This window comes from Felis catus, chromosome B1 (assembly GCF_018350175.1).
Source record: "Felis catus isolate Fca126 chromosome B1, F.catus_Fca126_mat1.0, whole genome shotgun sequence".
Lineage (NCBI taxonomy): Eukaryota > Metazoa > Chordata > Mammalia > Carnivora > Felidae > Felis > Felis catus.
Genome location: NC_058371.1, coordinates 43,614,858 through 43,632,943, shown reverse-complemented (window position 1 = coordinate 43,632,943; position 18,086 = coordinate 43,614,858). Strand labels below are relative to the sequence as shown.

General features: G+C 37.7%; 1 protein-coding gene across 2 annotated transcripts in view; it reads left to right on the top strand.

Annotated features, from left to right (window-relative positions):
* ADAM9 (ADAM metallopeptidase domain 9) overlaps positions 1-18,086 on the top strand; it is a 145,243-nt gene that overhangs the window by 78,013 nt on the left and 49,144 nt on the right. For both annotated transcript variants that reach the window (XM_003984768.6, XR_006596512.1), the window contains exons 15-16: positions 7,162-7,267; positions 15,825-16,008. In XM_003984768.6, coding sequence (XP_003984817.1) covers positions 7,162-7,267; positions 15,825-16,008 — 290 coding nt within the window. The remainder of the gene's footprint in view (positions 1-7,161; positions 7,268-15,824; positions 16,009-18,086) is intronic.

Sequence of the window (18,086 nt, the reverse complement as noted above, 5' to 3'; positions counted from 1 at the left end):
GGATGTACATATGGGTCTGTTACTTTCATTGCTCACTGAAAATGTTTTTGATATGTTTGATTACAATATCAATATGTTGATGCATTTAGATTTTAGTGCATTAGAGTACTCCATTATATAAATGGAATCCATTCCTTCACTGATAGATATTTTAGATGTTTAAAAGTTTTTCCTGTTTTCTCTATTTAAAATTTTCATTTTTGTCAAAGTTACACGTACACATAGATTAAAGAGCCAATTTTTTTATGAGGTTTTATGAAAAAGCGTGCTCCCACCTAAAATCCCCATCCCTTGGGGCAACCACTTTTCACCTTTTCTAGCTGATTATTTTGTTACTTGTTCCAGGTCTTTAAATAATCTCTTGGTAATGCTACTTTTTGATTTTTACATTCTAGGCATTAACTACTAATTTCTCACTACTGAAGATGAGAATTTAGAATTCTTTCAACCCTTGTCAACTCCCATCATATTCATGGTCTTTTTGCATTCTCCATCCTTTTAATATGGATTAAGTATGATTTTAGTTAAAGCATCGAGGACTCTTGTGATACTGTGATTTATAATTAGAAAACTATACTTGATCTTCATTCCTTTCCTGGCCTCAAACTCCTAAAACCCTTGGAATTTCCTAAGTTTGGGAGCTAGAAGTGTGTCTCTTGATATGTTAACAAAGTGACTTTTGGAAAGCTCAGAGGTAACTCAAGGATGGGAACTGGTTGCCCAGGGAACCAACCACACGGTTAGAGGGTTGTAAGTTCCCCACCTCTGTGGAGGGAGAGCAGCTAGAGGATGAGTTAATCACTAATGGCCTATGATTTAATTAATCCTACCCAAGTAATGAGCCTCTATAACAACCCAAAAGGATAGGGTTCTGAGAGCTTCCAGCTTGGTGAAGAGGTAGGTGTATATTCTCGGAAAGTGTTGCACTTAGAGAGGGAATAGAAACTTCTAGCCCCTTTCCCCATACCTCGCCCTATGGATCTCTTCCATCTGGCTTTTCCTGAGTTATATCCTTTTATAATAAATCAGTAATCTAGAAAATCAAATGCCTCCCTGAGTTCTATGAGCTGCTCTAGCAGGTTAATCAAACTTAGGAAGGGAGTTGTGGGAACCTCTGATCTATATATAATCACAAATATATTAATAACAAAAAGGAAGAAATATATATGGCCATTAAAGTCCTAGTTTCTGTAACTGATCATGTGGTCACAGCTGGTAGTTTTAACAACCTTCTTCATTATCCATTCCACATACCCTTTGTCTTCAGCAAGCACCTCAGTTGGTTGTGGCTTTTTACCTGTGGAGTGACCCAAACCTTCATTCTTGAGGGCTCTGGGCCGTTTGTAGTCCAGCCTGGATTGAGTTGCTGTAGTTTTCCGTTGACCTTAATCATAGGGCACAGTAATACTAAGAGGCACCTTCGGGGCTCTCCTGTATTACACACATACTCTTCCTCCCCTCCATTGTGCAATAGCAGTTCCCCGTGGTTGTCAAGATCAGTCCCCATAGCCAGCGCAGTGACTCCTTTCATTGCCTGTCCATTCAGAAGCATGAGGAGTGTAAAATGGCTAGCTGGTGGTCTTCAATTCCAGCTCTCAGCGGAATCATTGTTGTGTCTTCTGATGGAAGCACTCCTCTCTTTGGAATTAAGACTCTAAGCCAGAAGGTTGTGGGAAGAGGAAGCAAAAATTTTGCCAGAGGGTCACTAGGAGAAATAGCAGTGGCACTTTTACTTCTGCCTCATGATTCCTGGACCTGTGAATCCTGGCCGTGGTAGAAACAGCACCATATATTGGATGCTGATTCAGAACATACACAACCCTCTGGAGAACTTTGCCCCTTCCTATAAGGCATTGCTACCTAGTTGGTGCTGTAACAGAGTCTTCAAAAGGCCTTCCATTATTCTGTCAAACTAGCAACTTCTGGATGGTAGGAAATGTGGTAAGACCAGAGAATTCCATGAGCCTGTACCCCTTGCCACATTTCATTTGCTGTGAGGTGAGTTCTTTGATGAGAAGCAAATCTATGTGCTATACCATGATGGTGGTTAAAGATAGTCTGTCAATCTGTGGATGGTAGTTTGGGCAGAAGAATTCCATCCAGGCAAAGCCGTCCTTGTCTAATTAAGTATCTATTCCAATAAGAATAAAATTCTTATTCTTCCATGATGGAAAAGGTCCAGTGTCATAAACCTACAACCAAGAGGCTGGCTGGCATATTGAAGACTCAGAATTGGTCTCTGCTGTTGGCAGATTGGGCACCCAATAGTGGCCATAGCCCAGTTGTTTTTGATGAGTGGAGGTGCATGTTGTTTAGCTTATGTATAATCTCCATCCCTGTCACTATGGCCCCTTGCTCTTGTCTCCATTGGGAGATGACAGGGACGATGGAGAAGACAGGTTGACTGGTATCCAAAGAATAGGTCATCCTATTCATTTGACTATTAAAATTCTCCTCTGCTGAGGTCACTTTTTGGTGAGTGTTCACATGGGACACAAATATCTTCATGTGTTTTTCCTATGAGGACATATCTTTTGATAATCTTGTAGAAGGGAAAGGCAGTTAAGATCCCTGCAAACTAAATTATGATGTAGGGCTGAAGAGTTGCTATACCCTTGAGAGAGGACAGTGCCAGCTGAAAGCAAACTGCTTCTGGTCATCCTTATTGACCAGTGTGGAGAAAATAGTATCTGCCTGTTCAATAGCTGCATACCAGATGCTGGGAGATATGTGAATTTGCTCAAGCAGTAAAACCTCAGTGGCTACAGCAGCAATTACACTTACCAACTGTTTAAGCTTATGACAGTCCACTGTTGTTCTCCAAGTTCTGTCTGTCTTCTGCACGGGCCAAATAGCTTAGCTGAATTGGAGTATCTTTATCTTTCTAGTCCTTAATGGTGGTATTGATCTCTGCAGTGCCTTCTGGATTGTGGTATTACTTTTGGTTTACTGTTTTCCTAGGTAGTGGGTGTTCTAGTGGCTTCCGCTTGGCCTTTCCCACCATAATAGCCCTGACTCCACAGGTCAGGGAGCCAGTGTAGGGATTCTGCTAGCTGTTGATTATGTCTGTTCCAGTCATGCATTCTGGAACTGGGGAAATAGCCACAGAATGGGTTCAGGGATGCACTGGGCCCACTGTGAGGACAACCTGAGCTGAAACTCCATTGACCGCCTGACCTCCATAGCTCCCTACTCTGACTTGTAGGCCACCATGATGTTTTGGATCTCCTGGAAGCAACGTCAGTTCGGAGATAGTGTCTCGTAGTCTCTGATTACTTTTCTGCAATGTTCAGTTACCCTGGTAAAAGGCCTTAGGTCCTGTTGGGGATGGATGGGAGAAAGATTGACAGCAAAAATTTTTGGCAGTATATCAGGGTTCTACCTCTCCTTCATTTAAGGGGTTCTGGGTCTAAAAATATGGCTCAGGTCTGAGAATCAATTGAGGGCCCATGATTTTTTTTGATTCAGGTTAGTCTTTTGTTCATTTGACCTCGAACTTTTCTGCTTATAGAGACGTAGTAAGAATTTGCTGGTGGGCTTCCTCTCTTTTTATTTCTAGGAACACTGTGATCAACTAACTGATGCCATAGGTCTGTACAAGTCAGACTTTTCTAATTGCTCCTTTGACTTTGCTGTTCATTATGCAAAAAGGATATCAAGTAGCTGCTATGTAGTAGTTCTGGTGAAAAACCATGGCAAGTTTACACTGAGGCATGGCACCACGGGTAGTCAGCTTTATTATTACTTTTATTGTTGTTGGGTTAGAAACCATTCTCTTATTTATATTTTTCTTTTCAAATTTTTATTTAAATTCTAGTTACATAACATACAGTGCAGTATTGGTTTCCGGAGTAGAATTCAGTAATTCATCACTTACATATAACACCCAGTGCTCATCATAACAAGTGCCCTCCTTAATACCTATCACCCATTTAGCCCATCTCCTACCCACCTGTCTCCATCAACCCTCAGTTTGTTCTCTCTTGTTAAGAGTCTCTTAATGGTTTGTTTCCCTCTTTTTCTTTCTTTTTTTTTTTTTTCCCTTCCCATATGCTCATCTGTTTTGTTTCTTAAATTCCACATATGAGTGAAATCATATGGTACTTGTCTTTCTCTGACTGGCTTATTTCACTTATAATGCACTCTAGCTCCATCCACATTGTTGCAGATGGCAAGATTTCATTCTTTTTGATGGCTAATTTTCCAGTGTATGTATGTGTATGTATGTATGTATACATGTGTGTATGTATGTATACATGTGTATGTAACGTGTTGTATATACATATGTATGTATGTACACACATGTACACATATGTATATGTATATACACACACACACACACCACATCTTCTTTATCCATTCATCAGTCAATTGACATTTGGGATCTTTGCATATTTTGGCTATTGTTGATAATGCTGCTATAAACATCAGGGTGCATGTACCCCTTTAATCTGTATTTTTGTATTAAACAAAATCTGTATTTTTGTATTTGGATAAACACCTAGTAGTGCTTGCTGGGTTGTAGGGTGGTTCTATTTTTAACTTTTTGAGAAACCTCCATACTGTTTTCCAGAGTGGCTGTACCAGTTTGCACTCCCACCAACAATGAAATAATGTTCCCCTTTCTTCACATCCTCATCAACACCTGTTGTTTCTTGTGTTGTTAATGAAAAAAAAATTTTTTTTAATGTTCATTTATTTTTGAGAGAGAGAGAGAGAGAGAGAGAGAGAGAAACAGAGCACGAGCCGGGGAGGGGAAGAGAGAGAGGGAGACACAGAATCTGAAGCAGGCTCCAGGCTCCGAGCTGTCAGCACAGAACCTGATGCGGGGCTTGAACCCACAAGCCATGAGATCATGACCTGAGCTGAAGTCAGACGCTTAACTGACTGAGCCACCCAGGTGCCCCGTGTTACTAATTTTTAGTCAGCTTTATTTTGATTACACAATGATGCTAGCAGTATTCCTGCAGTGATAGTGTATGTTGTATTGCCTCTTATGTTTCCTTCCTTAAGTTAAAGTGATTGAGGTTCCCAAGGAAATGGGTGCTTTCAGCATAACTAGGCAGATTTCTTTGTTTGATAATTGGCAGTGATGTGTTTATGCCAGGATCATGCTGGATTCTTGTTTTCCCATCTTCCATTTCTGTCCTGAGTCAGTAGGAACAGCAACAACATTGCATTCAAGAGAATGAAATAAGTGAGCACCATATGTTGATTGAGGCTTCTCTTTGAGAAAACAGAGACTTAATAATAGGAGCTGTTCTGTTTCTCTTCAGAGAGGTACTGGTAAACTAAATCCATTATTTACCAGGATGTGGGACACTTAGTAGGGGATTGATACATATTTAATGAGGAAAGGAAGGAAAGCAAGGGAGGGAGAGAAAGGAAAGGAAAGGAAAAGAAAGGATAGAAAACGAATGGAGACCCAAATTTTCAATTTTTTTTTTATAAATTTTTTTTTTTTTAACGTTTATTTATTTTTGAGACAGAGACAGACAGAGCATGAACGGGGGAGGGTCAGAGAGAGGGAGACACAGAATCCGAAACAGGCTCCAGGCTCTGAGCTGTCAGCACAGAGCCTGACATGGGGCTCGAACTCACGGACCGCGAGATCATGACCTGAGCCGAAGTCGGCCGCTTAACCGACTGGGCCACCCAGGCGCCCCCCAAATTTTCTATTTTTATTTTTGTTTCTTCTCAGTTAAGAAGGTCAGTCATGAGTACTGTGCTGGATTTCTCTGAAGGTAGAGATGTTGACTTTGACCAGACTCCTGCTGTCTCTAGTGTCTGTCTGTTGTACACCTTATTTTATGGTGGGTCAGATAGGGATTGAGGAGAGACAACTAAAAATTAAATGGAACGTATTTATGCTAGATCATAGGCTAGAGTAGTAGAGATCTGTCAACTCGATACATTTTGTAAAAATAGCAAGTTATTGCAGTCTAAAAAAATAATTACAGATACATTTTGATGAGGTAAATACTATTACGTAGCAAAGGTATTACCTTCATAGAGGCCTGTGGAAAAGTCTAGGACTACAAACTGCAGTTGTTTTTTTCTCTCTTTTTTTAATTGTTTATTTTTGAAAGAGAGAGAGATACAGAGCGAGAGTGGAGGAGTGGCAGAGAGAGAGGGAGACACAGAATCTGCACTTGATCTTAGCCAAAAGGCCGAGGAGCGATTAGAGACACAGAATCTGAAGCAGGCTCCAGGCTCTGAGCTGTTAGCACAGCCCGACGTGGGGCTTGAACTTGGGAACCGCAAGATCATGACCTGAGCCAAAGTCAGGTGCTTAACTGACTGAGCCACCCAGGCACCATCAGTTGTTTTTCTCTTTGGAGATTATCTGGAAGTTTTAGAGCTCCTCTGTTCCCTAGAAGGGCCCTGTTAGGGGTCCTGCCATGTGCTGTTTGCCCCGTTCAGGTATTATTCTCTGTTCCCTTTTCATGTTGCTTGATCCAACTTCTTTCGCCTCGTATCCATTTTCTTTTAAACGAAACCATCTAAACATTAGATGCGTAAGATAGGCCAGTGAATTCCTTTATTCAATAGAAAGTACTGACATTTTGACTTAAAAATATTTACAAATAAAATTTATTTAGGAATGTGTAATTAGTGGGCGAATTGAACATGAAGTGATAATACATATATACAATATGAGAAAACAAAAATGGATTGCCACTTTGTCAGCTGTCATGGCTGTTTGACAATCTTTCTTGTTAGTAGAGCATCTAAATTCAGCATTTTATATATGGTAAATTAAAAACCCAATAACAATAGCTGGCGATGTCTTCACCAACCCTTCCCAGCCTGATCTAAAGTCTAATGATGTATTAGAGACATATTTGAGAGCGGGGAAAAGGAATATGCTGAGAATACTAGCATACTATGCATGCTTTTTCATTTATTTATAATTTCATCTTTTTAATGATATTTCTTGTAGGGTCTTAGTGTTTGAGCCCAGGCTAACTTTCAGGTACAATGTAAGCTTTATTTTTACATTTTGTTGTTAAGTTTAGAACAAAAATGTTTTATCTGTGAGGCTTGACACTTTCTAGAAGGTGTTGAGGCAGTTCATTAAGGTATATGGATTGTCATAGGGAATATACTTTTTATTTATGAATTAAATTGCTATACTTTTTTTTTTTTTTAATGTTACAGAAGCCAAGGCTGCCCCAAGAGATTGTTTCATTGATGTGAATTCTAAAGGTGACAGATTTGGCAATTGTGGTTTCTCTGGCAATGAGTACAAGAAGTGTGCCACTGGGTAAGTGGAGGTGAGGTTATAAAGGAATGTGAATGATTTTAAGACCCGTCATCTTGTGACTGCTGGCTTTCTCTCCCTTAAATACTGAACTTTTGAAATTAACTTTTCAAGTTTTATTTATTTTTATTTTTATTTTTTTTTAACTTTTCAAGTTTTAAAACATAAGACTTCAGCGAGACTCTCTGAAAAGAACTAGTAAAATAATTCATCCCTTTTGATGTTAACTGTCTAAAGTCTAATGGATTTTAGAATCTTTGTTTTTCCTTATTCTACAATAAGAACCTCAAATAAACACTCTTCCTCTTCTTTTTTTCATTAAAAGATGGCACGGATTAATGTGTAGATACCTTCAAAATTCATTCTGGATGTTGTTATTTTCTTCTTGCTCTATATAATTTTAAAGTGACAAATTAAAACCTTTTTTTTTGTTTCTACAACATTTGCTTATTGTAAAAGTTAATAATTATTAAAAAATTACAAATGAAAAAAAGTCACCCATAATATCAGTCCATATATATTTACTAATTTCATTGTATTTCTTCCTCTTTTTTGTTTCTGAACATACACACACTGATATTTTGTATAATTGGAATTATTCTATATTACTGAGCATCTCTTCTCTTTGCTCCTACTTTGCCAATTAGTCTAAGTAACTGTACGGAAACAATGTTTGCTAAGAAGAAATAACAGCAGCCAATCTCCATGTCGCTAAATCCATCAGACATTGTTAGGTCTTCATGCTACTTGACGTTTTGGTGTCATTCAAGTATGTTGACTGTTTTTTCCTTGAAGAAACCTCTTTCCTTCGCTTTTGTGTGGGATGTTCTTCTAGTATTCTTTTCTGTGTTTCTGGTTGCTCCTTTAGTGTGTTTATTTGTAGGCTCATCTTTCTCTACTCAGCCATTAAATACTGGAGACACCACGTATGCTGGCTTACATGTGGCCTTCTGCCACAGGGCCTTTGCACACACTATTCCTTCTGCCTGGCATGCCTTCAGCTCCTCCAGATCTCAGTTTTAAAGACTTCCTCACCTTTCTTAACAGAGCCAGAGAGCCCTCTTGTAAGGTGTTCTTACAGCTGTGTGCTTTTCCCCCTTAATGTCAGCCAATTTATTTTGTTCTAATTATTTCTTGATATATAAAACAGAGTAGATGGAAGGAAGATAAGAAAAACAAGAAAGTGTTTCAAAAGGAGATAGGAATGTAACTTTTGATATTTATCTTATATAGTTTTAAAAGTAGTTGTAGATATACGTTCTCTTCTGTTTACATAACACTTTTTCTGGGGAAGTCATACTATTATTATTAATACATTTTTAGTGTATTTAAATTCTGAATTCTTTTGGTTTCTGCCCAAACCACTGTCCTAGTAAGAACAATCATTTAAAAATGATATGATCTGGGGCACCGGGGTGGCTCAGTCATGAGCCCAGGGTCGTGGGATCTAGCCCCGTGTTGGGTTCTGTGCTGTGTGTGGAGCCTGCTTAAGATTCTCTCCCTCAGCCTCTCTCCCCCACTTGCACACGCTCTGTCTCTCAAATAAAATAAAAATGACAATATCTTCAAATAAGATAGAGGATAATTTTCCAGGTAAAAAGAAGAATAAATACAAAACCAGTTCTAGGCATAGAATTTTCATGATTCTTTTCTGGTGTTTAGAAAAGACACAGGAGGGTCTGTCCTGCATTTTGGGGAGACTGGACCTGTCTTGGTTACCATAATTTGTCTAAATTAAAATGAGAAAAGTAAGAACTTGAATGTTGGACGAAGGACGAACTGGTTAAGAAATTGGATGCTTTTTTTTGTTGTTGAATTTGATGTGTTTTCTCCTTATTGTTCATATCATTAATTTTTTAAAATTTATATTGTGATTTCTCCTGTGACTCCTGAGTTATTAAAAGTGTGTTGCTTAATTTCTAGATATTTGGGAGTATTCTTGTTATGTGTTTGATTTCTAGTTTAATTCCAATGAGAACATACTTTGTATAACTTTAGTTCTTTGCAGTTTATTGAGATGTGAATTATTGCCCAGCATGTGGTCTCTTTTGGTGAACATCCATGTACAATTGGAAAAAAAGTGCATTCTATAGTTATTGGGTTGTGTTATTCTATAAATGTTAACAGTCTTATTCAAGCTTCCAATATCTTTGCGTTGCATGTGTGCGTTTTAGGTTTGTCCTTCAATTAAAAAAATTTTTTTTAATGTTTATTTATTTTTGAGAGAGAGAGAGAGAGAGACAGAGCATGAGCAGGGGAGGAGCAGAGAGAGAGAGAGACACACACAAAATTTGAAACAGGCTCCAGGTTCTGAGCTGTCAGCATAGAGCCCGATGTGGGGCTCGAACTCACAAACTGTGAGATCATGACCTGAGCCAAAGCCGGGTGCTCAACTGACTGAGCCACCTAGGCACCCCCTAGTCCTTCAATTTCTGAGAGAAGTGGGTTAAAATCTCCAGCTATGATTATAAAGTTGTCTGTTTCTCTTTTCAGTTCTATACATTTTTTTGCTGTGTGTCTTTTGAATCAGTAAATGCTTATGTTAGTAGGTGATCCACATTTAGGATTGTTATGTCTCCTTGACGAATTGGCCCTTTAATTATTACCAAATTTTCTTCTTTATCTTTGCAATATTCTTGTTTAGCATTTGTTGCAGTTTCATTTGTTTATGTGACTGTTTGGTGATCACCCTTCATTGGTAAACTAAAGTGAAGTGACACATTTTTATCTTATGTGTTTGGCACGTGATAAGTGCCTATTAAATATTTGTTGAATGAATGTAGGAACAGATGATACAGCTGATGGGTGGATAATTAGTGTAACTGGTTAAATGAACTGAGGTGAAACTTTGGGGTAAGTGGATTAATGCAGACTTGGAGAGAGCTTGCTAGACGTGTCTGATCTTTGTCTTTAGCCTGGTTCTGTTTCCATTATCTTATGAGTATCTTAATGAAATTATAGAAACTACACTTAGGAAATCTATAAATTACTGGGTAGCTGATTTGAAAAACATTTTATAATAGTAATATAGCATTAATATAGCCATTAGGAATGCATATCTGAAGTCAGACTCTTCGGGTTTGAATACTGCTTCAACTGCTTAAGATCTCTGAGACTTTGGACATGTTGCTTTCCTTTTCTTTTTCTTCTGTGCCTCATTTTTCTATAAAATGAGGATAATAATGGTACCTATTTCCAGTTGTTTTGAAGACCAAATGTGTTGATAGATGCTAGTACTAAGAAGAATACCCGATTCATTGCAAGACTCATCATTGTCATCATTGCTTTGTAATCATCCTCATCACAGAAAATGTATAAAATCTAGAAGAATCTAAAGAAAGTGAACCCTGTGGTCCTGCCATTCAGAGATACTCCCTCACATTTTTGTTGTATTTCCTTTTTGTATGTGTGTATATACATTCATAAGCATACATTTGTGCATCATACATGTATGTACACATATGTATGTGTACTCAGAGCCCCACATCTGTATGTATAAACAAAATTGCAAAGTATGATTTGTACTATTTTATAAATTCAGTTTACTTTCCACTATATTAAGAGAGTTTATAGGATGTATTCAGCTTCTTTTAATCATTTCCTTATTTTAGAAATTCAAGTTGTTTCTGGTAGTTTGCTATTTTACTTTATTATTATATTTTTTAACGTTTATATTTGAAAGAGAGAGAGAGGACAGAGTGCAAGTCGGAGAGGGGCCGAGAGAGAGGGAGACACAGAATCTGAAGCAGGCTCCAGGGTCTGAGCTGCAAACACAGAGCCTGATGCGGGGTTTGAACTCATGAACTATGAGATCATAACCTGAGTCACAGTCGGACACTTAACTGACTGAGCCATCCAGGCACCCCGTAGTTTGCTATTTTAAATAAGGTTGTGATATATACAGCTGAAGTATTTGTTTATTTCTCTGATTGTTTCCTTAATAGGTTTTCTCAAAAAATATGGATAAGTTTTAAGGCTCCTCATAGATACTTCCAAATTGATCTTCAAAACATTTAACTGATTTATGCTTTCCTACCCCCTCACCAATGCCAGAGTGTTATCTTAAAAATTATAGTTGACCTTTGAACAACATCGGGGTTAGAGATGCTGACTTCCCACATAGTCACAAATTCACTTATAACTTTTGACTCCCCTAAAACTTAATTACAATAGCCTACTATTGATCAAAAGCCTTACCAATAACAGGGGCGCCTGGGTGGCGCAGTCGGTTAAGCGTCCGACTTCAGCCAGGTCATGATCTCGCGGTCCGGGAGTTCGAGCCCCGCGTCAGGCTCTGGGCTGATGGCTCGGAGCCTGGAGCCTGTTTCCGATTCTGTGTCTCCCTCTCTCTCTGCCCCTCCCCCGTTCATGCTCTGTCTCTCTCTGTCTCAAAAATAAATAAACGTTGAAAAAAAAAAAGTAAAAAAAAAAAGTATATAAAAAAAAAGCCTTACCAATAACAAAAAACTAGTTGATTGAATGTTATATGTATTATATGCTGTGTTGTTACAATAAAGTAAGCTAGAGACAATGTTACTAAGAAAATCATAAGGAAGAGAAAATACATTTGCAGGACTGCACTGTAAAAAACCCATGTGTTAAGTGGACCTGTGCAGTTCAAACATGTAATGTTCTAGGGTTAGCTGGACTTTTCCAATTTGTTATATCAAATAGATGTTTCTTTTTTTTTTTTTTTTTTAATTTTAGAGAGAGAGAGCGTGAATGGGGGACAGGAGCAGAGGGTTGGGGGGGGGGAGAGAGAGAGAGAGAGAGAGAGAGAGCGAGCGCAAGTGATCTTAAGCAGTCTCCACACTCAGTGCAGAGCCTGATGTGGGGCTCAAGTCCCACGACCTGGAGATCGTGACCTGAGCCAAAATCAAGAGTTGGATGCTTAACCCACTGAGCCACCCAAGTGCCCCCGTTTTTTAAAAATGTTTATTTATTTTGAGAGAGGGAGAAAGTGTGAGCACACATAAGTGGGGGGAGCACACATAAGAGAGAGGGAAAAGAGACAGAATCCCAAGTAGGCTCTACACTTTGAACTCAGAGCCTGACACAGGGCTTGATCCCATGAACTGTGAGATCATGACCTGAGCTGAAATCAAGAGTCAGATGCTTAAATGCCTGAGCCACCCAGGCGCCCCTCATTTTTATTTTAAATGAATTTGTAAATAATTATTTAAGATTTTTTGTTGTTGTTCAAAAGATGTTTAAAGAGATCTAGAAAAATGTGGCTTGCACTTACTCTTTTTCTTTCTTCCCACCCTACCCGCAGGTACCTATTTCTGTTAGCTTTTGGTATGTCTTTGGAGTGTCTTTCTGCCAGTAGAGTCTTACTCCTCCCCCCTCCCCGCTTCCTGTTGTGCATACTGCAGACACTGTTGTGCAGATTGTATTGTTGCATTTCACCAAAAGAGCTGTCTTCTCTTTCAGTACATAGATGGTGTCATCTTTTAAAAACTTTTTAAACAAAAAATTTCAAATATACAGAGGAGCAGAAGGAATACAGAGGAGTAGAAGGAGTATTTCAAATATACAGAAGGAGTAGAAGTATGATGAAACCCATATATTCTAGATTAAAAACGTTGGTATTCTATCATATTTCCTTTGTCTAGACCTGGCTGAAGCACTTTTAAATAAATTATAGGCATTATGATACTTCATTCCTAAATTCTTTAGTATTCATCTCTGACAGATAAGGCCATTCACAATACCAATGTCATACCTACCAAAATTAATAATTTCCTAATATCATGTAATACCTGGTCAATATTAAAGTTTCTCCAACTGTCCTCAAGTTGTGTTTCATAGCTGGTTTTTTTTTGCCACATCAGGATTCCATCAAGGATCATGCATCACATTTAGTTGTCATGCCATTTATGTCACTTTTAATATAAAATATGTAGTCTTCTTCATTAATTTTTTTTCTTTTTGACGACAGTGATCTGAGGGAAATAAGTGGGCCAGTTCTTTTAGTATGGCCCGTGATCTGGATTTGTTTGATAGTTTCTTCTCAATGTTGCTTTATATGTGTCTCTATCCCTAAATTTTCTATAAATCAGAAGTTAAATCTAAAGTCGTAATTAGATTCAGGTTAAACATTTTAGGGAAGAATACTTCGTAAGTGGCACATGATGTCAAGGAGGCACATAATTCTGGGTTGTCTTTTTATTAGTGGTCAAGCCCCCAACCCCCATGTCAGGCTCCCTGCTGAGCCTGGAACTTGCTCCCACCAATGTTTTGCTTCACAGTTTTAATATGCATTGATGATCCTTGCCTGAAGCAATTATTCTATTGAGGCTTGTGATAGAATTTTCTTTTATAATATAACCATGAACACCTCTTAGCTTTGTTGGCTGTTTGTATTCCTTATTTTGTGAATTGCCTTTTTTGTATCTTTGCTAATTTTTTCTGTGGAAGTGGATTTTTTTCTTACTGATTTGTAACAGCTTTATGTATATATATTTAATTTTTTTAAAAAAATTATTTTTATTTTTGAGAGTGAGTGAGCAGGGGAGGGGCAGAGAGAGAGGGAGACGGAGAATAAAAAGCAGGCTCCATGCTGACAGTAGAGAGCCTCATGTGGGGCTTCAGCTCATGAACTGTAAGATCATGACTTGAGCTGAATTCGGGCACTTAACCAATTAAGCCATCTAGGTGTCCTATGGCTTTTTATACATTAAGAGTATTTTCCTTTTACTTTTTAACATGTCACCAAGACTACACATGAAACACTGAGTATATCATCACAGCTTGAATTTTGGTAGGTCCAACAGATGTTAACTAAGGTCTGCTTTATGCTACACTTTGTTCTGGAGGTTTTCTTTTTTAAAAAATTATTCTTTATTTTAGAGAGAGAGAGAGAGAGAGAGAGAGAGAGAGAGAGAGAGAGAGAGGGAGGGTGAGAGAAATGGAGGGAGAGAGACAGAGAATCCCAAGTAGGTTACAGGCTCAGCATGGAACCTGACGTGGGGCTTGATCCCACAACCCTGGGATCATTATTTGAGCTGAAATCAAGAGTCAGACTCTCAACTGACTGAGCCACCCAGGCGCCCCCTGTTTTAGAGGTTTTCATATCTAATTTCAACCAACTATGTGAGATAGACATTATTATTTATCTCTTGTTTTTCAGATGAAGGAACTGAAGCTCAGAAAGTTTAAACACTTTATTCAGGTTAACTAGGGAATAAATGGTGACATAGGAATAAATGTAAATGAGACAAAATTACTAACCCTTAAGTGCAGGATGGAGGAAAGAGGAGACTTAACAATATATGCAAAAAGTAAATAGGAATTTTAGCTAGTGATCAGTTCAAGGGCATCTATAATGTAATGTAGTTACCATAAAAGCTACTGTAATCATGGGCCTAATAGTAGTACAGTATCTAGAATATAGGAAATGTGAGCTCTGTTATGTTATTTGCTTATCAGGCTATAACTGAAATTTCATGCCCTGCTCTGAGCACTGTGCTTCAAGAGGCAATGAGAGAACCTGGAACATATTTAGAGGGGAGCTTCCTTGTTCCATGAGAAATGATTATAAGATATTGCTCTGGTGAATAAGTATTTAGGAACTATGTGATAATTGTCCTAAAATAGCTGCCATGTGGAAGAAGGAAAAGACATTTGCTATTAGCTGTGTGATCTCATGTGGAAGGTCTGGGACCAATGAGGAAAAGTTATAAGGATATAAATTTTAGCTCAAGAAATAAAATAGTTTTATGAAAGCTAGACTGGGAATTTTTAGGGGGTGATTAATTAGAGGAATTGGCGAATTAGAGGAAAACAATATCCTATATTGACTTGGCAGTGATAACATAAAGGAGATTCTAGTATAGGGTAGATTCTTGGATCACAAGGCAATCAGGTAGAAAATTTCAATATAGCATCTTAAGAGTTGATATTAGTGGTATTTAGTGTGTAATGGAAGGATATAGGAAGGGCATTTAGCTAACACAGCCTTGGTGATAGGAATTGTAGTCAGATAGCCCTTCATAGAGTTGTAATATTGAATCAGTGAATTGAATTAGTGAATTAATGCGTTAATGAATTGAGTCTTAAATTAAGTAACTAAGAGTTAGCTTAGCCCAAGCCATGAAGGGTGGAGTCCTTTCTTAGTTATTTTATAGTACAGAATCTAATTTTCTCCTTATAGCAACTCTGTAAGAAGTCACAACCGAATTTTGGTATAGTTCTATTATTTTCTATGGAAAAGCATTTATAAAATTATATTTATAAACAACTCTTTAGTTAGACGTGTTTGAGCCCTAAACTGATAGTAAAGAGAGAGTAGGTGTGGGGAGAGAAGGAGCACGAACACCACCTGGTACACCTACTGGTTTCATCCTAGCATCCAGTTATCTCTGCCATATTTGAAGAGACCTGCTTAGGTGCCTTTGCTCTTATATGCTTTCTCTTTTGAGACTCCCTTCAGCTAACTATCAGTAAACTTTCTTTAAGTAAAAAAGAAAAAAAAAACCTTTATGTGTCCAAATATATGATTTTTATTTTGTATCTACAGTGGGTGCATTTTATGTTGCATTATTTCTCTATCTTACAGGAATGCTTTGTGTGGAAAGCTTCAGTGTGAGAATGTACAAGACATGCCTGTATTTGGAATTGTGCCTGCTATAATTCAGACTCCCAGTAGAGGCACCAAATGTTGGGGTGTGGATTTCCAGCTAGGATCGGATGTTCCAGATCCTGGGATGGTGAACGAAGGTACAAGATGTGATGATGGAAAGGTAATCAGAATGTTTTCTATTTATAATTTAAAATTAAAAAAATATGAAAAGCATTATACAAAGTAAGTGGTTATTCTTTTCTTATTTATAAAAGAAATCTAATGTTTTTTTGGTAGAGATTTTGGAAAATACAAAATTAAGAATGGCTGTTATTCTACTATCCAGATTTCACTGGCAGTCACATATTCTAACCACTAGTCTGTGTTGCAGTATACTGTGCATATTTCTTTCCATTATCAATGGTGCTATAATTTATTAGCAGTCTGCTATTATTGGGACATTTAGGTGATTGCCAGGATTGTGAGTGAGTGTGTGTGTGTGTGTGTGTGTGTGTGTGTGTGTGTGTGTGTATGATTGTGTGTCTCTAGACTAGAATGGGTAGTACTAGAAATGTCATAATGCTTGTCCCCCCATGCTCTCTGCTACTCTGATCACTGCTGTTTGGATCAGATATGAGTCAAGAGTCAGCCAGCTCCTGACTCACTACCATTGGTTTCTATATGATAAGATGAGCTAGGACAAATTCCTTTTGGGGAGGACTATATAATTAAGAAATACTATTAAGAACAGGGCAGAAACTGTAAGAATTCTTCAGCGATGCTATGAAGCAAGAGCAGGGCTAGAATGGTTATGGCAAACTTCAGTCATATACAAAAGATATGGGGGAGCAGGAATGTTGGGCAAATTGAAGAAACCAATTTAAAGGAGAGTAGAGGAGGGGGAAGAGAGAGAGAACACAAGTGACTGATAAGGTGACCATAAAAAAGATGGGTGGACTTGCTAGTTACCTCAGTCATTGTGTACTGAGTTTTCAGTTCCAGTTCTGTTCCTCCTTTCCTACCAAAAGACCCTTATTTTTTTGTGCCTGTTGTTGCCACTAAAAAACTCAATTGCTGTAGTTACTATAAACAATGCTGAGGTAAATGGCTTTATAAATAAAAATTTCAGAATATTATGATTGTTTTCTGAGGTGAAACTACTATAATGGGTTGTGCATACTTTTTAAGGTTTTAGAGTTTTGCATGATTTCTCTTTTACTTTTTTAAGTTTATTTATTTATTTTGAGAGAGAGAGAGAGCAGCATGAGTGGGTGAGGAGCAAAGAGAGAGGGAGAAAGAGAATCCCGACCAGGCTCTGCACTATCAGCACATGGAGCCCAGTGCTGGGCTCAAACTCATGAACCGTGAGATCATGACCTGAGTCGAAATCAGGAGTTGGACGCTTAACCAACTGAGCTACCCAGGTGCCCGTGCCTGATTCTCTTTAGAAAAAGCTTTAATAGTTTACCTTCCAACCAGTTTTTAGTGGGAAATGTTTTAATTCTTCACACCATAGTCAAGATTAGCTATCATTTTCAAGCTTTTGTTGGTGGTTTCCTTTTTATTTTACTTTTTTCTTAATTATTAGTTATGTTGAATTTTTTTGTCTCTATTTATTCCTTCTTCTGTGATTTGCCATGTTGATGTTCTTTATACACTTAAAAATTGGCCTGTTTTCTTATTGATTTTGAATTTGATTTCTTACTGATTTTAAAGAACCTTAATTAATTTACGTCATATGTAACAAGTATAATATATAAATATACATATATGATGTTTTTGCCCAGCTTACTTCTTGCCTCTTCTTTCTTTTGTTTTTAGTTTTTTTTTTTTGCTGTGTTTGCATTTTTATGTATTTAAAGCTGTTATTCTCTTCCTTTATGGTTTCTAACTTTACTTACATGTTTTATAAGACCTTTATCAGTATATCAGATCATTAATCTCTTGTATTTTGTAGTAGATTTTGTTTTTTATTTAATACCTCTTTAATCCAGGGGAATGTTGAGTGTATATAGTATGGGGTTGGCATTCTTTTTTTCTCTTTTATCATTTACTCATTACTGTATGCTGAGTTCTAATGCCATTTTTTTTCAGAATGGCTTATCATTTGCCTTAACCTCATTTATAATCTCTTTCCTTTAATTTGAAATTTTATTTTAATTACCGATTAAATTTTTATATATTCTAGGGCTTAATTTTTGTTTTTTCCCTCTTCATGCCCGTTGATAGGTCTAACTACTCATGTGTCAGTACTGCCTT